The 18844-nt window shown below is 43.1% G+C and overlaps 2 protein-coding genes across 3 annotated transcripts in view; one reads left to right on the forward strand and one right to left on the reverse strand.

Annotated features, from left to right (window-relative positions):
* Positions 1–6605, forward strand: part of LOC116840344 — an 8377-nt gene extending 1772 nt beyond the window's left edge. For both annotated transcript variants that reach the window (XM_032806943.1, XM_032806942.1), the window contains exons 3-8: positions 115–1032; positions 1329–1640; positions 2561–2725; positions 3125–3292; positions 4371–4931; positions 6043–6605. In XM_032806943.1, the coding sequence (XP_032662834.1) occupies positions 115–1032; positions 1329–1640; positions 2561–2725; positions 3125–3292; positions 4371–4931; positions 6043–6402 (2484 nt within the window). In that variant the 3' untranslated portion in view covers positions 6403–6605. The remainder of the gene's footprint in view (positions 1–114; positions 1033–1328; positions 1641–2560; positions 2726–3124; positions 3293–4370; positions 4932–6042) is intronic.
* Positions 6606–9215: 2610 nt separating this feature from the next.
* Positions 9216–18844, reverse strand: part of LOC116840350 (14-3-3 protein epsilon) — an 11075-nt gene continuing 1446 nt past the window's right edge. The window contains exons 2-4 of the mRNA XM_032806956.1: positions 13094–13400; positions 12636–12979; positions 9216–11638 (exon numbers count right to left, since the gene is read on the reverse strand). Of these exons, the coding sequence (XP_032662847.1) occupies positions 11583–11638; positions 12636–12979; positions 13094–13400 (707 nt within the window). The 3' untranslated portion in view covers positions 9216–11582. The remainder of the gene's footprint in view (positions 11639–12635; positions 12980–13093; positions 13401–18844) is intronic.

The following is an 18844-nucleotide window of genomic DNA, read 5'->3' on the forward strand; positions in this document are numbered from 1 at the left end:
TTTTTTTTTTTTTTTTTTTTTTTTTTTTTTTTTTTTTTTTTTTTTTTTTTTACCAAAAACATGATTCAACAGCATAAACGTTTCTCATTTAATTCTGTCAAATCTTTTAAGCAGGGCAGACGAAGAAACATTACGCGGAAGCGAATCGGACAGCCAGTCCTGAGCTCGCCCGACGAGTACGATCAAGTTTCGGATCAAGTTCCGGACACGAAGCGCGAGATACAATCTCTCGTCGAGGCGGAATGGAGTCCAGAAAGAGATCGTTATGGAGCCGCGAAGATGGATGGTTATCTGTTGGATAAGACGCTCTCGATGAACGACGATCTCGCGCGCGAGATGGAGACGTACCTGGACGAGCATCGAGTACCTGTTGAGTCGTCGACAGTCACGACAGCAGCTATCAGCCGCCGTTCCGTCGTCGAGAAGAGCCCGCTGCTTGACGTAACGATCGATCAATTGCAAAGTAAGCATATCGAAATGGAAGCCACGCACTTGACGAGCTTGCAGAAGAGCGATAAGCACGAGTTCGTGCAATCGTCGCCAAATGAGTTCGAGTCGCTCGAGTCGTCGATCTGCGAGACCTTGGACGCACACGACGGGGATAACGCTGATCAGATGAGAGGAAAGAAATCAGGTAACGACGACAAAAGCTACGGCGTCGCGAGCGAGAGGGACGGCAGACCTTCAACCGCGAATTGGCGCGAGTTCCGGAAAGTCTTCGGGTACCTGCAGCGACTGAACCGGAAGATCTGCGGCGAAGATGTGAAATACGGCGCGCCCTTGTTCTCCAAGCACAGATTCGCCCGCGATGATCGGAGATTTCGTTACGTTTCGATAACAACATCGCCGCCGCCGCCGTCGTCGTCGTTTCTCGTCTCATCTCGCGCACCCTTGTCGCCGAAGAGCTCGAAGAACCACAAGAGTTACGCTTTCTTGGCGGGTCGCAATGCCGCTCGGGCCACGATCACGAACGAGCGTCGATCGAAGCTTGACGAGTCGCCACAAGGAGCGAAGAAAATCGAGTTGAATTCAGTAAGCACAAAATCACTGATAGAGGCTGCGCTCGAAAACGTCACCTAAGTGCACCTGCTGCGTTGAAGTGAGAGAATCTTTCTCACGCAACACAACATCTAAAATCGGGATATAAGACGTCTAAATGTCGCAAAAAACATCTTAATAAGGATATTATATAATATGGATTATATTACTCGCTATATGAAAGATATATAAAAAGATATTTAAAATTTAATTGTTTACATTCGTGTATAGATTATAATAATTTGTTTGTATTTATTTATTAAATTTTATATTTAATGTCTTTTGAAAAGCGCGAGCAGGAATCCACCACACCTTGCAGCGGATCGTCACCATCAGCTCATCGCTGCCGCGCGATCTTGAAGTTTGAAGATGAAGATGAGGAAGCGAAAGGAGAGCAAAGCGAGCCGGCGAAGGCTCGCGCGGAAGTGACGAATGATTCGATGCTACCGCAACGAGAGAATAATAACGAGAAGCCACTAAATTTATCGGCATGCGTTAAAACGAGTTGCATCAATTGCTCCCTCACGGAATCAACACCGATCACCAGCGTCGATCTGCCCGCTCTGTCTGATTGCAACTGTTGCAGCAGCCACCTACAAGAAGTAACGTTTCGTTTGCGTGTCTCTCGAAACTCTATATTCAACTGAAGTGTGGGAAACCGGATCGAGACTCTAAACAGAACGTTATAACTTTCTTTTCAATATAAATTCTTTTCTCGTGTTTTCTGATAATACAGGAATAGAATGCCGGTAGACTTTATTTTGCTGATAATACATTTTCTAACAGTAGACTTCAGTTTTCAGTAAAATTGTTTAATAACTATTGTTTCCTACTGGATCTGCGATGTCCTTTCAACTTGTAAATCCACTATTACTTTCGTATCGTACACACACGATTTGGTTGAATAAACGCTTCTTTGGAATGGTCCAAACAAATTTTTTGATTGATCGGACAAAATTTTATTTGACGCAACAAAAATATTTATTTGCGGCTTAGTTTCAAAGAAATATTGTGTTAACCAAAAAATTTGTTTGGACTATTCCAAAGAAACGTTTATTACGTTTCTATTTTAAAATAAATATTTCTATTTTAAAATAAATATAAAATTTAATAACGTTTATTTGATTCAACAAATCGTTCTCTCTGTGTATGTACACACTGAGAGAAAAAATATCTAAAAACAAAAAATATTCGACGGGTACTAAAAATATATTTGCTTCTAAATTTAAGTTCTTTTATTTCAACAGAGTAAACAATGATTTTTAGGAAAGGCTAAGATCATACGATAATATATATTTTTTACTTGTAAGATATCTTGTATTTATAAGAGTAAAAATATACCTAAATATATTTAAATATAGAGTAATAATATATTAATAATAACAAATAAATGTTAGTAGTATCCAACCGAATATAAGTATTTTTTATTTCTTAGATATTTTCTCTTTCAGTGTAGTTTTAAATGTATTAATACTTAATTATTCAAAGATTATTAATAATTAATTAATAATATATATCATAGGTGGAATATCAGGATACTTGTCAGCGTCGTATATCTCACAGCATCGTGACGCTACGTGACTTTCAGGATCACTCGTCTAGGCGAAAAAATATTCCCCGCATGATCAAGAGAATAGCAGCATTCTGCATCTGGCTATACAAGAAGCTACTGCATCTAGTAGATAATGTAAATATAACTGAGGGTCGTTACGAGCTAAGACACGATCATGAAATGACGACTCCACTTCCTTACTCAAAATAATGGATATAAAATGATAAGATTGCACTACGTTCAGTCTGAGTTTCAGTACGAATCAATCATAATCTTATTGATTCGCATGGGTTTCAATTGAAATTCGAGCTAAATCTTGTGTAATGTCGTTGTTTCCCGTTCCCAGACAACATAATGTCTAAAATCGGGACGTAAGACGTCTTAAAGATAATCTTTAAGACGCCTAAAAGACATTTATACGTAAATCATCTGAAAAATATCTTAAAGATGATCTTTAAGACGTCTTATGACCCGATTTTAGAAATTATGTTGTCTGGGTTATTTTAAACAGGGTTTTCAAGGAAGTATTTTTAGGGTTACAAGAAATTGCGACGAGTGATCGCTTCGTCCGAGAGTGTCCCGAGCCAGAGTCCTAAAGTGAAAGAATTCGGCCATCTGATGGCCACATTACGTGCCGAAAACGAGAAGATGCTGTGCACAATGTCAGAGAAAGTCGCACGTCTCTCCACGGAGTTCGTGCAGGTACGCGGGTGTTTAAAGCGCGCACAGTAAAGATATTAATGTCATGCAATCGTTTTCCTTTTGTAAAGAACACACGAAATAATACGTATAGTATGATTGAAGAAAATTTACAATTTTTATTTTTTAATAAGTTTCACAACATATCCGTATTTAATAGAATAAAAGTATTGATATAATAATAGAATATAACAGAGAGAATAAAAATTAATATTAAATAAATATTAGAATCTTAGAATAAAAGTTTTAGTATTGGGCTATTTTTGATAAGTTCGTAGAAATTTTCACAGAGAGTTCAAGGCCAATATTATTATAGTTAAGGCTCCTGGGGAGTCGCATCATCCATCTCTTTTTAATGACGTCAGAAGCGAGAAAACGCATGCTAAAAATTCCTGCAAAATACGTCGAGATAAACAGATATATCCACAAAACGATATTTGCGATCGATTAAGTACACCTCTAAAATACTCCGTACACTTTCCTTTTGTTCTAACAATCAACAGATAATTATAAAATAAATGTGACGTGCAATCGTCTTTTCTAACCTAATTTTCTCATTATCTTGTCATATTAATTTTCCGATTATCTATTGATTTTTAGAACAAAAGGAAAGTGTACGGAGTATTTTAGAGGTGTACTTAATCGATCGCAAATGTCGTTTTGTGGATATATCTGTTTATCTCGACGTATTTTGCAGGAATTTTTAGCATGCGTTTTCTCGCTTCTGACGTCATTAAAAAGAGATGGATGATGCGACTCCCCAGGAGCCTTAAACTCTATTAATGTATTGACTGTTTTTTTATGATTTTCTGTCATCAAAATAAGGAAAAAAATAAAATAAAATTGCACGTGACTATGGAGGTACTCTCGGCTACTTGAGTTTCTCATAAAAATTATCACGAACCTATCGAACAGTCCAATTCTTAGGAGATAAATTTTCTTGTTTTGAATTCATTTTAAGAAGCTATAAGCTCTCATTGGCTAGAATCTTAAAATGAAATTAAGACAATCTTAAATGTCATATGAATACTGCCTGTAAACAGCCTTTCTTCCACTAATTGTTGCCTGATTTGTGTGGCAGGTACGGACAAGCATCGAAGTAGTCCTCGGCGCTGTAACGGCCGAAGTGTATAACGTTCGTGAAGTCAGCAGGAAAATGAACGAGAACAATATGACGCTGATGCAGGAGCTGAAGAAGCTACACGAAGCTCTGGAGGAAATTCAATTGAAATCCGCACGACGAGTCTCTTCGACCACTTCGTGTTTCTCATCTTCTTCTCTCCCTCCTGCTCCACCCCGGCCTTCTCCTCCGCCACCCTCTTCACTGCTTTCATCGAAAGACGCTACGGGATCGGCATCACTAATGCAGCTGCCGCCACCACCGCCACTTCCTCCACCATCATCCTGTCCTCTTCCTCCTCCTCTCCCTCCCCCTCTTCCTCCTCCACCCGCGCCTTTCCCTTCGGTTTCCTTTCAATCTCCAGTGCCATCGGTGATCCCGATAACCCCTAATAGCAACAAAATCAACAGAAATAACGTGACACCCACGAGAAAGTGTTCCACGCCGTTGTTGAACAGGCCCAGCATTACCGTCGAGGACCTCCTGAAGGTCACCCTAAGGAAGGCTCCACAAAATGCTAAGGTACTTAACCCAGTGAGCAAAAGAATCATTTTTTAATGTGTAGTTTTGCATCAGCATCGTTATGAAGATCTTCGTTGCTTCAATATTTCTAAAACATTTTAGCAATATATAAAGTGAAATTTGAGAGAATATTTGAGAGAGAATCACATGGCCCGATGATATCTTTGAAGTATTTCCAAAATTTAGACTCCTGCCCTTATAGAAATATCATACTAAGAATCATTGATAATTACTTATTATCCAGTATTTTTAATACTGAAAATAAGTAATTATCAATGATTCTTAGTATGATATTTCTATAAGGGTGGGACCGCGTAAACTTTTGAATGACGATGTTAGAAGCTGAGATAGATTCGTTGCTTCAATATTTCTAAAACATTTTAGCAATATATAAAGTGAAATTTGAGAGAATATTTGAGAGAGAATCGCATGGTCCGATGATATCTTTGAAGTATTTCCAAAATTTAGACTCCTACCCTTATAGAAATATCATACTAAGAATCATTGATAATTACTTATTATCCAGTATTTTTAATACTGAAAATAAGTAATTATCAATGATTCTTAGTATGATATTTCTATAAGGGTGGGACCGCGTAAACTTTTGAGTGACGATGTTAGAAGCGAGAGGAAACACGCTCAAAATTGCTGCGAGAAGTACGTAATACTTCGCAAACAATGAGCAATATTATTACATGATAGACACGCCGCTTTATACATTCAATCGTTTTATAAATTTCTCGGCCGCCGAATCGTTCCTTTTTCTCTCCTTCCCCAGATAAACACGCGAACATTCAATAGATACTTTGCGTTGCTATTGTACCTTGCTTGCAGCTTGCACTAGCAAATCAATATCCTGATCGAATCTGTCGCTAATCCGCCAACAAATTGCTTACTGGGTATACAATCCGCACCTTTCTTGAAGAAATCCACACAACACAACATCTAAAATCGGGACATGAGGCGTCTGAAAGACGTCTTAAAGCTGCCTTTCAGACGTCAGAATATAAGACGCCCCTAACATGTCTTTGAGACGTCTTATGTCCTGATTTTAGACGTTGTGTCGTATGGGAAGGTTTCTTTCTTGAGAATTGAACTCTTTGTATTGCAGGACAACAGGCGGAACACTGTACCGGGCCCGAGAGGACCGGTCGTGTCCTTGGACATGCTGCGCAATGTCAAGTTGAAATCTGCCCGACGCAGAGGCAACGATCAGACCGGAAGGTCGCCCAGGAACGGGCGAATCTTGAAGAGTCGCACCGTGTCGACTCTCAGCCTGTCGCCGATCTCGACTGGATCGGAGGGCAATCTGGAGCGAATCCTGCGGCAGGTGGACGTGAATCGACGTGGACCCAGGAGGCTTCTCTCCGGATCAATCAGCTTTCGCGATCACGACCTCGCGAAGGACGACGCGCGGCCCCAGTCGCTGGAAACGCTGAAGCACAGCCAGTCGCAGTCTGCGATCGCATAATTGAACAGTATTAAAATTGCGGTGAAGTCAGCGCAAGGACGTGTCCCGACGGGACGTAAAATTCAAGCTCTCACGTGGGCTTTAAGCCTTTTTCGTATTGAGCGGCTAAGGAAGAGAAGAGACGACGAATTATCTTCCGTATAATTCCGGCTCGCCGAGATTTCGAGTCAAGATGTCTTTTTAATAAAAGTTATGAGCTGAGATAGATTCGTAATTACTTTATTTGTAGCTTTTATGTGTCTGTGGTTTTACAGAAAAAAAAAACACATCGTATCCGATGTAACCGCATCGAGATTGTAGTACAGAGCGATAAGAACGCATGCGGATCCAAAGGAAAAACGCAAAAGTTGGTATTCCTCCGAAGAACGATGAGGGTCGCTACGCTTCGCTTCATTATTCGTTCATAGTGGTCAGCAGAGATCGACTGATCGCCAGGATCGACGCAAATTTCAATTAGCCGGACAACCGCGATTAACGTATCTATGACGATGATATCGATTATTGGTTTTCGAGTTTCCTTCTGTCTTCATTTTATATTGCTCAGAAACACAGTACAGGAAGAAACGGACATCCGCAATAAGCGTCTTCGAATTGCCATAGATAGCATGCTTTCTTCCAATGGTGTGTTTATAAATTTTCAAGGAAAATTTAGAGATTTGTTAGAAAAAACGATTTCTTACTCTCTTCACGAGTGGCGGGTAAAAAAAAGTCACGTTTTCCCACAATTTTCGATCCGCTGGTTCCAATTTCGACGTTCTCGCGATATGTTGGCGATTCTTTATGAGCAAAGCTGGACTCAATGAGCCGAAAAATTATGGGAAGATCCGACTTCTTCGCCTTGCTCGTGGAGCAAACGAGACAACGCGCTTTCACGAGAGCGTGCAACAGTACTTTTCGACCGGGATTTTCACGAGAGATGAAAAAGATCCAGCTTGTTTGAGGGAAATTTACGTCGTTTCAGGAACGATCAGTCTAGGATAATTGGGATGATCTCTGATCCATCCTATGAATGAGTAATCGGACCGTCCGGCTGATAATTCATCGGTTCGGGGATATCACTATCACCATTCGTTGCCACTGACGCGTTTACGTACTTAATTCTCTTAAAACACTTGTTGCCGCACAAATACTTATATGTACTCCTTGAAATCACACGCGCGCGCACACAGTGCGCAAGCGAAATAGCCGGCCGAACTTGAAGGGCGCACTTTGTTCATCTCAAGGATAAGGACGAAGATCATCGGGCTGAGGAACTTGTGCCGTTTGGAAATATAAATGCATCCTTTTGCACAACAGAATTTCCCGATAATAGTTATACTGACCGGGACACGGTGGAAGAGGATCAATCGCGTGGCTCACACGTTTTCCCGTCTCAAATCCTCTGGACTTCTACTCGAAGACACACCTTAACACTCTCGTGTGTAATACACACCTGTTGTTATTGTGGAGGTACCAGATCGGTGCAAACGGCTTGTCGCGCCAAATAAAATGGAAAATGAATCACCCAATTTCGAAGGAATAACTCCCACAAATGAACGAACTAAAAATAAAATCAACATGAGTGCTCAAATAAAATCAACACAGACTCGATATATTTCTTCACAGATAACTTCGTCTTCCTTTTAATGCTCCAATTCACGTGAATTTAATGAAACAAGAATGAAGATTTCTTTTGCACCAACCCCACACTTCAGAATCCAATTCCGATAGATTAATAATTTTTACAAATAAAATTATATATATATATATATATATATATATATATATATATATATATATATATATATCGACTCGGTATATATATATTTTTTTTTCTTTTTTCAGACAACGGAGTTTTCTATTTTTCTTCCAATGCTCCGACTTCCTACGAGACATTAGTAGAATAATGATAAGTCTTTTGCATCAATTCGATACCTCGAAATTGTATGTTGTCGCTTCGTGCAATAAAATTAACAGATCACGCACTCAAAGTTTGGCCGTCTATCTCGATTACACCCCGTGTGTGTGCTGTATGTGTGTGTATATTACATATATTATGTACCACACACACACATATGTATTTCAAAGTATGAAATATATATTTATATATGCGCGTGCGTTTATAGCCTACGATAGCTTCCGCTCTGGCTCCGCAGTTCTTAATTTAGAGCTCTGTTTACCTGCACAGTTTTCGCGCGATTTAATCTTCCCGATTAATAATCAACTTCGAGCATCGCGTGTAACACACGAGCCGACCCTACCTGTCCGCCACACGGATGTTCCTTCGCGTCGAGATTGGTCTTTTCTCATTTTTTTTCTTTCTTTCTCTCTTTCCTCCTTCGTTTTCTCTCTCTCTCTTATATCTTACTTATTACGCTCTTACAATTACACATTCGCAAATATACTTACTTACTTCTTACGGGTGTGTGTGTCGATTGATATTACTTTGACTTATTCCTCATAACGTATCGTTTGTAACACGATTATCAATTTTATAATCGTTATAATACCTAAATACAGGGGCGCGATGGACACCGATTCTCCTCTCTCTCTCTCTTTTTCGTTTGTTTCACAGCGCGCGGAGCTTGCGAACCGCGTACGTCTCTCCGGATTATTACTGCTGTTGCTCGATGTTGTTGCAATTCGCTTTTTTGCTGCGCCTATTCGCCGTCTGCAGTCGATGTTTCTTTTTTTCTTCTCTCTTTTCCGTCGCGTTATCAGCGAGAAAACTGAGCGAGCTTAATGGATTTTGGTAATTCTAGCTCTATAGTAGTAACTAGATAGGTTTAATGCGTAAAATGGTCAGTAGTAATCGTAACGCTAAGCTTACCTCGTCGGTTTGAAGAAAGAGTATATTTTTTTTTTCACTGTAAATCTACGATCCCGACAGACTCCTTATTACAAGAAGAAGAATGGAATGTCTCAACGTAAAACGTCGATGGAATGGCTCTCGTCGATGAATCGGCAGATGGATAATTACAGACACGGATTGATTATCGTGTATCTGGATGGAAAAGACTATAACTGTGTTTTGTTTGTGTGTGTGTGTGTGCGCGCGCGCACGCACACACACATGCAGTGCCCCAAATTCGAGTGCAGAAACACACTGTGATGGAAGAGCTCGCGGAATACCGAATGACAGAGCTGCATGCGCGCTCGTTGTCGAGTGCTCTGCGAACTTTTTCAGCACATTCTTGCGCTGGAATTTTGGCAAACACCCTGTGCGTGCACGCGTATATAAAACGCAGGCGAGCGCGCGCACATATCTCCGTATGTGTGTGTGTGTGTGCGAGTGTATGTGGTGCGCGCGTGGGTGGAAAAAGTCGAGGTACAGTCATTTATTCTGTCACTTCTTATACCACAGCAATCGATATTAGTTTACACAACGGGCGTATGAAAACGTACAACCACATTACAGACTAGCTAGATAGTTACTTGCTTTGCTGTGAGTAACGTAATGCTAAAAAGAGGCTCACCTACGATATAACGTAATCTTTTCCATTCTTTCTTTCTTATTTTTTTTTCTGTTTATCTTTCTTCCTTGCTCCTCGCGATTTTTCCTTCTCTTTCTCTCTCTTTTTCTTCCCTCCCTCCTCCTCCTCACAAGCTAATGCGATAAAATGCTCGTCTCGGTGAGACGCGTGTAAGAACAATGAAGAAATTGCGAGTCATCGCGCCGAAAATTCCAACGACACGCTCGTGTTTCTCGAGATCTTTGCGCGACACAGGCTCTTTTCTATTCTTTCTCTATCTTTCCTCTCTCTCTCTCGCGAAAGCTCGGGCGAACGATGTTAGTGTGTGTTTACAACGAGGTACAGAAGGGGTAATCGAAGTATAAGCGGTACATTTTCCTTTCTTCTCATATAGCTGGGCTATATACCAAAAATCTATGATGCATTTTTGCTTCTCGTTTTCTCTTCTCTTTAGTTCGGCTGTATACGTGTGAACGTGTCTGTGTGTGTGTGTGTGTGTGTGCGGATATACGTGTGTATATGTGTACGTATGTGTTTAATGTTACACTCGAATCGGATTTCGTCGGAAGTACATCGTATCTTATTACAGAGTACAAGCTCGAAAGCGAGGTCCGTCTTAGCAACTGTGGCATGACGGCGCCGCGCCGCCGCTATTTCCGTAAAGACGCCAGTGTTTACCTTGAGATGAACCAATTTCTAAACTCGACTCTTACACGCATACACTAAAAACATCGGTAGCGATTACAGTACATACGCGAGACGACCATGCGCGCAGTAAAAAAGCGAGGTTTCAAGGAGCAGGAGGAGCGGGACGAGGAGGAGGGAATTTTGAGGGTAGGAACGGGTGGGTGGATGGGCGGGTGGGTGGTGGTGCAGGTACAGGTATGAGAACAAACGAACACACACACACACACACGCACGATGTGTCTCGGTGACATCGAGCATCCGTGCCTCTTTCACTTTTTTGCCAAAGGATGGTATAGGGCGCACGCGAGCGCGCGTTTCATGTATGTATGTATGTATGTGATTCTTTCTCATTCACTGAGAGAGAGACCGCGGCGTGAACCGAACATTTGTCCCAGAGAACGTATCACTACAACAACGTGCGCTACGGCGTGTACAATCCAGAAGTGCGACTGGAATTTTCGAGGCTGCCAATCGATGGTCGGCGTCACCGTCGTCTCGATGTTCACGATGTCGATATAATTTTGATCGGACGCATGCACAGTGCAAAGACGGTGTTTCCTCTCGATACGCAGAAAACGGGGGACGATTAAAAAGTGCCTCTTTTTTTCTCTCTCTCTCTCTCTCTCTCTTTCTCTCTCCTAAATGCTTTGCAGTCTCTCTATTTACCGCAGGGTGCGTGTCCTTTTTTGCTCGTTACTTTCTGCGTGCTCCGTATTAACTCAATTAACGTGTATATGTGTGTGTTTGTAATGCGACCGAATGATTTATTGTTTATCTTTTCTCTTATTTTTGTTGATTGTTGTTATATTGTTACTGCTGCTGCTCTGTTTTAGAGTAATCGTAAAACGGTGCGTGTTTTTTGTCTTTTCTTGTTTTTTTTTTTCCTTAAAGGTCACGCGAATTTCTAAAAGATCTCCCCTTCCCATCCCGAACTGCCACCTGCTGAATTTTTTTGTTTTCTTTTGCTTACGAGTTATTAAGAGTTTTTTTTTCTTGTGTCTCAGTTTTATATGCGCAAGATAACACTCACTACAGTTAAAGTTACGATACGTCCTGATCTTCTACGTCTTGCAATTGCTCCTTCTGTTCTCCTTCACCTGCGCAACAAACACAAACGGGCCGTTAGTGATTGATGTCATGCCAAATGCGCACACACAAAGGCGTCGTGAACCGTCAAACTGGTCGCTCTGGTTACGACGCGTTTGTTTTTCCAAGCGATTGACAATTGTGACAAGTTTGCGAGTTTGATTGTATACGGCTCACCCGGTATAGCCATGCTGTGTGGGAGAGGGGAGGCGGAGGAGGAGGAGCGTTAGAGAAAAACAGGTGTGACTACGTTCAGGCATCATTGATATCAACAGCGCTATCGCCCGGATGATCAGACTCGGATTCTAAATTACAAATTAACGTTCGAAAGTTGCGTGTATTTTGATTTTTCACGAAATGGACAGAATGTCGAAGTTTAGTTGTAATAATAAATTTGTAGGGGTCATAAAATCCCAACAAAACGGTTAACTTCTTTAACAAACTTTAAAGCTTCGTGTCTTTTTGAAGCGGATGAGAAAACTATTTGCACAACCCACCACTTTCTAAGAGTATTATGATGCAAGACCTTTGCTCTTAACTTGGAATAATCTCAAACAAAGATGTGGAGAGAAAAGAAAAAAGTTGAGCAAAACTATTCTACGCGATGTACATTCTAGAGGCCGCGTGCTTCCTTCGCGTCAGATCAATGAAAAGAGAGTTGAAAATTGCAAGTCGGTGAACCGTGTGAAGCAATAACTTCCCGTTTTGAAGACTCTTTGCCGAAAAGTCGATTGTCAGGTGGACACAAAAGGAAACAAGAAGAAGGGATCGTGTCACGGTGGCGGGATCGTCTATGTAAACCGCGCGGGATAAGGGAATGTTTGTGACAAGATCATCCTAGCACAATGCGTAGCATTTGCTCGCATATTGATCGGGGCACGTGCGGGTAGGCGGGCGGTGCGTCGTGCAACAACATCGTGCGTCCTAGCGTAATCAAAACACATCCGTCTCTTCTCGTGACGATGATTTTTATATCCTCGCTAGACAAATATAGTGAGGCACACTAACCGTCTCCCTGCATATCCGATGTCCATAGGGTGAGGTTGTCCCTGAGGAGTTGCATTATGAGGGTGGAATCTTTGTAGCTTTCTTCGGACAGCGTGTCGAGCTCGGCGATCGCGTCGTCAAAGGCCGCCTTTGCCAGGCGGCACGCTCTATCGGGACTATTGAGGATCTCGTAGTAGAATACAGAGAAGTTGAGTGCTAATCCTAGGCGAATAGGGTGGGTAGGTGGCAAGTCCGTCATGGCGATGTCGCTCGCCGCTTTGTATGCCACCAGAGAGTTCTCCGCTGCTTCCTTCCTGTCGTTGCCGATGGCGAATTCCGCCAAGTAACGATGATAATCGCCCTTCCTGAAAGCGCCGGCCCAAAACGATATATCAGTACGTTTCCCATGTCGTTCTCGAGTTAAGCAGCTTATAATTCAGGAGTGAGCATATATATATGTATATAAAAGAGATTCTTACATTTTATAATAGAAGACTTTGGATTCTCCCGTGGAGGCACACGGTATCAGATGCTTGTCCAGGACGCCAAGGATATCGGCACAAATATCCTTGAGCTCCTTTTCAACTTGAGATCGATACTGGCGGATCATCTCTAATTTTCCCTCGGCGCCCTTGTTCTCCTCCTTCTGCTCGATGCTCGAGATTATTCTCCAGGAGGCTCTTCTCGCGCCAATGACATTTTTGTACGCCACTGAGAGAAGGTTCCTTTCTTCGACGGTGAGTTCTACGTCCAATGAAGCCACCTTCTTCATCGCCTCCACCATCTCTGCAAACGATATCGATAAACAATGTATAATGCTCTCTTACCCGCCTATAATGTCGCATTTATGGCAATTCTACGTTAAATAACCGCTGCGGAGGAATTGTCAAGAGTCTCATTAAATATTTAACAATGTTCTCCTTGGATTGACTATGATTTTAAAGAAATAATTGAGAGCTCTAAGATTAAAATCGAAATACAAAAAACTGAAGAACGTAATTAGAGACTCTCTTTAATTGCCGTTTATATATTTCTAACGAAAATTTTAACAAAAATCTGACCAATGCGAGTACAATTAGAGTAACAAAATTTTGTTACTTTAATTGTACTTGTGTACACATCAGTATACAAAAGTATACAAAAGACAAAAGTTCTACTGATATATCAAATCAATCACACAAGGGTGATTGGGTCAAAAGGGTCGAAATAGGGTCAATAAGAACCAAAGCACGGATATTATATATATATATATATATATATATAGTTATTTTTTATTTATTATAACACTATAATATCCGTGCTTTAGTTTTTATCTCTTGTGTCATTGATTTCACGTTAATAAAATTTTTGTTAAAAATATATGGGCCCTCCTAATATTGGCAATTTGGCTGTCATTGTCCTTATATTTTGGCTACAATTTTATTCTATAAATTCTACAAACTGCTCTCTCTCTCTCTTTCTCTCCTTTCCTTCCTTCTTCCCATTCAAATCCCTATAATTATGCTGGAAAATCGAGTTCCATTGAAGTATTCTTCATAAATCACTCTACGCGCAAAATGAATATCGTATCGCTCGTGAACCTGTTCGTTTAAATGGCGTATGAACGTTTGGCCTATAAAATGCTACGTGCCCTTCGGATGAAACGGTAAGCGTCGAGTTCCTTCGGAGTAAAGGGGATGAACGCGCCGACATATATTAATCCGCTGCCCCTTGAACTTTGCACGGAAGTCACCAATACCTATTTATCGGTACATGCGAGCGACACGTCGCCGAGGAACGCAGATTAATTTCAGTTGCTTTCGAGGGATGTCCTTCGGCCCTGACAAATTCGATCAAACACCTCTTAATCGAATATTCCTTATCAGAGATACACTCAATGGAGTAATGTTCTTCGCTGAACTTGAGTAAGCTACTTAAACTGAAAAATTACGGGAAACTGAAGTCGACTAGTTCGTCGAGATTGGAATGTCGAGAGAGCGCGAGGGAAAAATCTTGAAACGGAGGACAAGACAAAGAAGAGAAGAAAGGCTGTTGAAATTCTCACGTACACAAGATCATCAGCACGAGAGTTGAGGATCGGACGTATACTCGTACTTTCGACTGACGGACCTGTATAGACGATATCGGGGGAAATAAAAATCGCGATATCGGAGAAATTGTATATTCAGATATTGATTTCGCGTCCACGAGGTCGTGGCGATTAAACGCGCTTTCAATTGGCTCCACGGTAGCCGCGATATACGTGCGACTGCAGCTCGAGGAAACAATTGTGCGAAATTGCGATTCACAATTAACATTCTCACTCTCGAAGCACCAAGTAGCCCGAGAATTCAAGAAACTGTCCGCTACTTCTCTTAGAGCGAGACGAGTGTACTTAGTGCGCTTGAAAGAACAGAGGAAGGGGGCAGGCGGGGAGGAGGAAGCGAAAGAAAGAGAGAGAGAGAACGGGAAGTCGCTCTTGAGACCTGGAGACCCATAATAAGGACAAAATGCTGGGAGAGGGAAAAACACGCGCAAATCGATTAGGCGGATCGATGCGATGCGTCGTCGCTCGCGCGTACGCACGCATGCACGCAACCAGGTATCTGTCTTCGCGTATGTGGCCTCAAGTTCACGGGTGGAGGGAGGGAAAGGGTGATGAATGTGACGTAAAGCGGGCGTTACAATGAACACGGTAATATATACAAGTCGCGAGGTGTGCGGCAAACGTGGGATAGCGGCCAGATCAATACTTTCCTTCTGCTAACCACCCCTCTCCGCCGTTCTGTCCTCTTCCTCTTCCTCCCGCCAACCTTCTCTCATCCCTTTGCTCACCCTCTGGCCGTTCCTCCACAAAACCCACCCTTTCGTTTCTCTCTTTCTTTTTCTCTATCACTTTTCTCTCTCTCTCTCTCTCTCTCTCTCTCTTTGTCTCTCTATTATTCTCTTTTTCTCTATTATATTCTCTCACTTTCTTTCTTTCTCTCTAACTACCTTCAAATTCGATCGTCCCTCCTCACCCTTCCGTGCAAAAGACAGTCAAATTATTACATCACCTCCGCTCAGATTTTGCTCTCAGGAGGATTACGCCACCGTCGATTGACGTGGGGCCCTGTTAGCTAATGTCAACCAAATTCTCGGGTTTGCCTCGTACTAGGGTTTGCCACAGACTAGATAGCGTGTGATTGGATGGGAGGAGACAACGGATCAAGGATCTTTGTTAATTAGTTTAGGGTCCAGTTGTCTCGATTCTAATCGAGAATTTAGTTCCTCTCCCTCTCTTTCTCGTTTTTCTTGCGAGCTACATGTCTCGTTCGTCGGAAGCGCTTGCGGAGAAAGATGTCACACGTCAGTGACACGGAAATGCTATCTCTTACTCTGAACTGAAAGTCAATCAAAAGTTTTACAAGTTACATTCAGATGTACTTTTTTTACCGACGAAGGAGAATTCAAGATAAGGGCCATTGTGTCCGACAGTACACGCGTTTGATTTCACCTCGCCTCGAACTTCTTCCTCCTCTTTTTCAGTGAAACGCTGATTAAATCCGGGGGATTTCTCTCGGACCACAGACAGACTCGGATGGATTTCTCCTGAGTTAGAGCACCGCGACTAATAGAATTTTGCATTTGGAGAATCTCTAAACGACGTGGAGCGCGCGTCATCCAAGTCCCGACGTTTCATTTTGGAAAGGTATGATTCCGTGGAGCGAATTGCGATTACTCGGTCAGAGTCAATTATTGGAACTGGAATCCATCGATGAGGCCAATAACGGACGTTCAATTAATAATCAAAAGCAGTTTTGCATCGAAAATGAAGGATTCGCCAATCGCGCCGATCTGAAATCAAACGCCGACTCGAGAACGATTCTACGGAGAAGAAGAAAAAGCGAAACAAGGATTCAATAGGATTTCAAATAGTGTCGGGCCAGCTATCGCCGAGTCGTGCGCGAGACTCGTCGACCTCGTTGAACGAAGTGCTGCTGCTAAAAAATATCGCGAAAGAATGTTATCTAGTGGCAATGTTGCTTCTCTTTTCACGCTACAAAATCCTCACCGACGTCAAACGTTTCGTTTGTTATTCGCTTCTTCCCTGCCTCCGCGCGACGCGATTCGCAGCCGTACAAACGCAGGTGCAGAGCGTTGTTCGCAAATCACAGGTGAACAAACGGATTCCCACGCACGCACGGGGGGCGGGCGGGGGAGGGGCGGCGAACGGGAGCGACCCTCGCCAAGGCGAGGAAGTGTGCTGGCAGTCCACGAGGAGATCGCGCCGCGAGAGAGAATGAGAGAGTTACGAAAAGAGGAGCGTGCGTGCGTGCGTGCGCGCACCGAAACGCACGCGGCGTAGAGGCTGGAGAAATTTGACCGTCTCCCCTTTCTTCTGCCCACCTTCTATCCCCCCCGTTGCCTACTCTGTTCTTTCCTCCGTCTCCCCCCGCGATTCTTGCCGGCTCGATCGTCCCCCCCCCCTCCCTCCTCCACTTGAACGAGCACGCGTTGCTTTCACCGCACAGGCGGCAGCGGAAGATCGCGGTGAATCGGATGTATACTTTTATTACCGAAAGTAATGCACAATGACAAGCGCGCTCGCTCGCTCGCTCTCTCTTTCTCTCTCTCTTTGCGTGGCAATCGATACGAACGCCCACACGACGTCCGATAATCGGCGCTTCTCCGCTTCTGTCGCGTCGATATCGCGAGAGCGACGGAGAGAAGTCGATCGACGCGTCGAGGCATTCCGCACCGGCAGTGTCGGGAGGAACGCCGCCCCGGTGGAGATCGCTCCACGAACGATTTGCAGCGATCTCGCGATTCGTGGGGCTCCTCTCTCGTTCTTTTCAGCTCAACTAGGCTCCGGCTGATGCCACGTTGCACTTTTTGTCCTTCAAGTGAGAACAGGTATATTTTACTCCCGTTGCAACCCCAAACGTCCTTTTCATAAAAACTCAAAATCCATAGTATACGTATAACATGCGCTGTAGATTTTTAGTTAAACTTTTCTCAACGTAGACGTTTTGGAATGATACTTGAATTGTTGAAGGAATAAGGAACAAAGTTCCAGTGCAATATTCATTCAGTTAAAAAAAAACCTTTACCCTTAACATAAGTACTTATTTTAAACTTTCACTTATCAATAAGTTCCTCTAAATATATTTTATGAAAAATGAATCTTATAAGCCTTATGAGTCTTATCTCATAAGTCTTCTGATTGGCTTACAAGCACTTCTGTTGTGATAAAAAAAAAAAGAGTTCAGAATAAGAACCATAGTGAATGTTACGTATGCCTTTTCGCGATTCAAAGTTCCATTTTTACACGGTATTATGTGTAACTCTTGAACCTGAGAATCAGGAAGCATATGCAGAATGGGATCTCCATGTATCCCCATTCAACTCAATGTTCCGTTTCTCTCATACAAGCGTCACGTAGAACGTCGCCTCGGTTTGGGAGTCAGAAAGGCATACTTGACGACGGTCGATACGCGGTCTACAATAGGGCCCAGACCTCGTGGGACCGTTTCGCGCGCAATGTCACGTTCCGCGAAGGAAACAGAGCGTGTTTCGCAAAAGAACCCAGGTAAGTCCGTGACTTGGGAAGATCTCTCCAGCCTGCGATTGAACGTTCGAGTGGTCCTTAAGGATTACTGGGACAGTCCTCGCGCGATTCGAAGGAGAGGTAGTCGGGAGACGATGCTCGAAGAGAGGAACATCGCTCATTCTTTCTCTTTCTTTCTTCCTTTCTTTCTTTCCCTCCCCACCCTCCCGCGCTCTCACTTGATCGTCTTGTCGGTCGATCGGGCGTGATCGGTGATTTCGGCTTATGGGCATGCAAAGGCCAGAGGATGCCACGAGTGAGAAGCACGCGGCGTTAATGCGTGGCAGCCGCTCTCGGCCGTAACAATGAGCCGGTGGCGGCGATTAGCAAAGGCAAGGCGAGAGACCGTGTACCGCCACGCCGTGTGCGTATCTACGGCTCTGCTCTTTTCGACTGCACTACGGTTACACTCTCTGCACCGCGCGGCCGGGACTGAAATAAGCAGACTTCGTGTGAGTGAGAGAGCACGAGACCGAGAGATAAATATAATGTCGAGGTACATTCCCCGTAGGAGAGAAACGGGAAGAGCGAGGCGTGGAGCGGAGAATGCGAAGGAAGCGCGGCGGAAAATGCAGTCGGAGAGAAAGAGAGAGAAAGAGTGCGCGCAAGAGAGAGAGAGAGAGAGAGAGAGAGAGAGAGAGAGAGAGAGAGAGAGAGAGAG

This window comes from Odontomachus brunneus, unplaced genomic scaffold (assembly GCF_010583005.1).
Source record: "Odontomachus brunneus isolate Ranch 3 - 2012 unplaced genomic scaffold, Obru_v1 Obru_scaffold_009, whole genome shotgun sequence".
Taxonomy (NCBI): domain Eukaryota; kingdom Metazoa; phylum Arthropoda; class Insecta; order Hymenoptera; family Formicidae; genus Odontomachus; species Odontomachus brunneus.